General features: G+C 47.6%; 1 protein-coding gene across 3 annotated transcripts in view; it reads right to left on the bottom strand.

Annotated features, from left to right (window-relative positions):
- Positions 1-980: 980 nt before the first annotated feature.
- Positions 981-4,084, bottom strand: part of sanbr (SANT and BTB domain regulator of CSR) — an 11,206-nt gene continuing 8,102 nt past the window's right edge. For 2 of the 3 annotated variants that reach the window (XM_061228390.1, XM_061228391.1), the window contains exons 15-21: positions 3,947-4,046; positions 3,240-3,328; positions 2,952-2,980; positions 2,349-2,422; positions 1,981-2,069; positions 1,652-1,743; positions 981-1,397 (exon numbers count right to left, since the gene is read on the bottom strand). In XM_061228390.1, the coding sequence (XP_061084374.1) occupies positions 1,361-1,397; positions 1,652-1,743; positions 1,981-2,069; positions 2,349-2,422; positions 2,952-2,980; positions 3,240-3,328; positions 3,947-4,046 (510 nt within the window). In that variant the 3' untranslated portion in view covers positions 981-1,360. The remainder of the gene's footprint in view (positions 1,398-1,651; positions 1,744-1,980; positions 2,070-2,348; positions 2,423-2,951; positions 2,981-3,239; positions 3,329-3,946; positions 4,047-4,084) is intronic. The other variant, XM_061228392.1, reaches the window with a different exon arrangement.

Below are 4,084 nucleotides of genomic sequence, written 5' to 3'. Positions count from 1 at the left end.
CGCTACGCTAAGAGGCTCACAGTGGGGGCAGCAGTGAGTCTGTGTTCACTGCTTCCAAATGACTAATTAGCGATGGCTAAACTATAGGACCCAACACTGCAGAACCTGCACTAAATGTGCTGCACTGTAACTGACAAGGCAACTTGATTTCATGTTCCTTATACAACGAGGTACACTATATATATATATATATATATCTTCTTCTGCTATTATTTGTGTCAACTTTAAAGGATACTTATACATCAAGGAGTAAAACCCGCTATACACAGGCTTGCTGTCAACATATGTAGTTTTATTTGTTGTACTGTTAGTGCAATTCGAGTGCCTTACATTGAGTACATTAAATACTGTTGCAGTGGCTTTAAATAAATGTTATTCATAATAACTTCAGGTAAATACATGATCTGCGATTGGCATTTAAATAATTGAAGGGGAAAAATGTCAGACCTGCTAAGAATTTACTGGATTAAATATAATAAATTATCAGCGAAAACATCCATAAATATTAAGAAATAATAAATATGAATAACAGAAAAATAAATAAGTTTGAAATTAGCAGCAGGGATCCCTTTTGTAATTTTCGCACTTGTAAATGGGATATTGATGGGGTGTAGTGCAGCTCTGCGGAAACGGGTGGCAGCACTGCACGAGGGTCTTTGTGGGGAGGTCACCTGTAATACAGGCTCGGTTCTGCAGCTGACGGAGGTGAGGGTTAGGTGATGTAATGTCACCTGAGTGGGGCCGGGGGGAGCGTGGCCTAAAGCTGATGCAGGACCCTGAGCTGGGGGGGGCTGTGGAGAAGAGCAGGCAGGGCAGGGTGAGGGGCAGGGTGAGGGGCAGGGCAGGGCAGGGTGAGGGGCAGGGCAGGGCAGGGCAGGGCAGGGTGAGGGGCAGGGTGAGGAGCAGGACAGGGTGGGGAGCAGGGTGAGGAGCAGGGCAGAGCGTGGGGCAGGGCAGGGGCAGGGTGAGGAGCAGGACAGGGTGGGGAGCAGGGTGAGGAGCAGGGCAGAGCGTGGGGCAGGGCAGGGGCAGGGTGAGAGGCAGGGCAGGGAGAGGGGCAGGGCAGGGAGAGGGGCAGGGCAGGGTGAGGGGCAGGGCAGGGCAGGGCAGGGCAGGGTGAGAGGCAGGGCAGGGAGAGGGGCAGGGCAGGGCAGGGCAGGGCAGGGTGAGGGGCAGGGCAGGACAGGGTGGGGAGCAGGGCAGGGCAGGGTAGGGCAGGGAGAGGGGCTACTGTTCAGAAAAGGCTTCAGGCACCAATCTGGGCATGGCTTCACAGTGCAATCAGTTCCAATGCGCTCTTTCCCCCCGTTTTACACATTCTTGTCCTCCTTTTCCTTCTTCCTCCTCTCCTCTGCAGTCTCTAGGTTGGCCGGGCCTGCCCAAGGCGAGCCTTAGGTCTGGAAACAGAGCGAGGTGACGTACTGAGAGACGAGTAAAAATAACACTGTCGTGTTGCGAGTCGATAATTAATCGGGTCCGTTTTTAGTTAAAGCCGCCTGTTACCCATAGCAGCGGTCTGTTACTCAGAAATATCAGACCACAGAATGCCTGAAGTGACCTATCAGAATCAAGCATTCAGCAAAGCCGTGTAATGAATAAGTAATGACACACACAACCCTGAATATGACACTGTCGTGGGCAGGGGTCTGACCTGCTGGTCTTCTCTGAGCTGTTCTGTCTGCTGGAGTTCTGGTAGGAGGCCCTGAACTGGGTCTCCAGCCTGGCGTAGACCCCCCCTGCGTGCTGCCACAGAAACCCCGTTATTAACACAGTTCTCACACGTACGTTCACGAGAACTCATAACCCAACAGCTGGCACGTTGGCCCAAAGCTTCAGTAAATCGTAAAACGCAGAGAGGAGCCAAATCCAAACGCAACCTAGCAGTTAAGGTCATATTCCAGTGAGAAATGCAGTCTGAACACGGGCTGTATTCCTCACTGAGATATGACGCAGTGTGTTTCTCTGCCACCTCAAACCTACCTCCTTCGTATCCTTCCACCGGCTTTGCTCCACGTCGCCGAATCTCATTTTTGTGAGGTGATCGATTATTTCAACCATCCGCCGTTGATCTAGGGAACACACACACACACAGACACCCACACACACACACACACAGACACCCCCCCCACACACACACACACACAGACACACACACACACAGACACAGACACCCACACACACACACACACACAGACACCCCCCCCACACACACACACCCACACACACATACACCCACACACACACACACACACACACACACACACACACAGTGGATAAATATGATTCCCAGGTGAAGAGTGTGTTAATGAGCTCAGGCTGTGATAGGTCCACAGGGTGGAGTGCCGTACCTTCCTCTCTCTGCGCGTCCTGGTTGTAGCGCATGGAGCGGGTGCTGTCCCATTTGCTCTTCTGAAGGCTCACTCTACGGAGGTAAAACATTCATCAGTCATCGCATAAATCAGCCTGGATGGAGAACTCCGCCACAAATGCACAGGCAGATTAACAGTGTACATAAGAAATGAATGAACATGAACTTTTTAACATGAACAAATCATGAAAGAGGTATATTAGGATCACTTAGACTGCAGCCCAGAGTCTTGTTGTTAAACTCCAATGGAAGAAACACATTCATAAATAAATAATATTTCACTTTTGAAGTGGTGTAGTCAGGCATGCTCTAACAAAGTCATTCAATCGCAGACCCATCAAAGAATGCATCTCAATACTGCTCAAAACTCAGCTAGACTGACGCAACAGTGAGTTATGTAGTGCCTGGCTCATTGCTGAGTCTGATCACGCTCTCACAACCGGACAACGCGCAGCTAAAGTACATCAAAAGGGCACTTAAACAGATGAAATATTTTTTGGTATCCATTTTGAGAATGGAGACGTGGGCGAGTCCAGAGGGGTGGACAGACATGTAAAATGGACGGTCAGACAGACAGACTCACGTGAAGGGAGTTGTATCCCGGGACGGTGCCTGTAAGCAGACAAGCACAAGCTCATTATGAAGTTATTAAGGGAATTAACATGTAGCATTAACATAGGTAGGCAGTCCTAATCACAGCTGACTTCAATGGTGCTTTCCTTTAGAATGGTTGCTTAGCAGATGCAATGCTAATGTGGATGGGTCCTCCTCTCTCACTGGTAACGCTGTTTTAGCCCATCCGTGTGATATGAGACTCAGCGTGTCTGGACAGCCTCACGAGCCCACAGGCCCAGGGGACATGGCCGCTCACCTTCTCCGGGGTCTTCTCTTTCCTCTGGAAATTGGGAGATGACACCTGCCTCTTCAGGGGCTTCTTCGACTTTTTGGGCTTCTTCAAACCTGGAGCAGTTATACAGGAGGACAGCCTTACAAAAGGGTCACGGCAATATTCAGATATACGACATTAATTACATCAACACCACATTGACCAATATTAAAAACATTCAGCTAAGAAAAACACACATTTATAGAACTGTAGAACAGAAAAGCCCATTCAAACAATGGAGACAGACAAGATCTGCCCCTCATATCACTGCTTGTTCACAATTGTTCAAAGATGGTTTCTGTTCTCTGTATGGCACATGTACTTAAAAATGGACCAACAACTCTTTAAAAAAGCAGATGCATCATTATGCTACAAATTATGCTGCTATTTCTGCTATGGCAATTCATTTGCAAAAGTTCAATGACATTCATAACAAGTTAATAAGTTCAATTGCATTTATAACAAAGTCAACAGCAAGCCTTACCGCTACCTTACTCTTATATCTCTCATTAAGTTAATTTAGTTTATTTTACAATTGAGAAATTGTATGTATCTCAATTGAGTGACGTTGGTTGTGTTGTGTGAACGTGTTGAATTAAAACTGCCATATTTTTAAAAAAGAAAAGAAAAAAAGAAGCTAAAACAGTTGACAGAATGAATGGCTGCACAACCAAACAAACTTGACTCCTGACCTTGCTTCTTGGAGACTTCCTCTTCATCTCCGACCTCATCCTCAGTCACCTCTGAGCCTGTGGTGTACTCCTCATCCTCAGATAACAGGGACTGCTGTCTCTTTAAGAAGACACAAAGCGTTAGGCTCTGCACTGCAT

Source organism: Conger conger, chromosome 18 (assembly GCF_963514075.1).
Source record: "Conger conger chromosome 18, fConCon1.1, whole genome shotgun sequence".
Lineage (NCBI taxonomy): Eukaryota > Metazoa > Chordata > Actinopteri > Anguilliformes > Congridae > Conger > Conger conger.
Note: the sequence above shows the minus strand (reverse complement) of the source record. Positions and strands in the feature narration are given on the sequence as shown.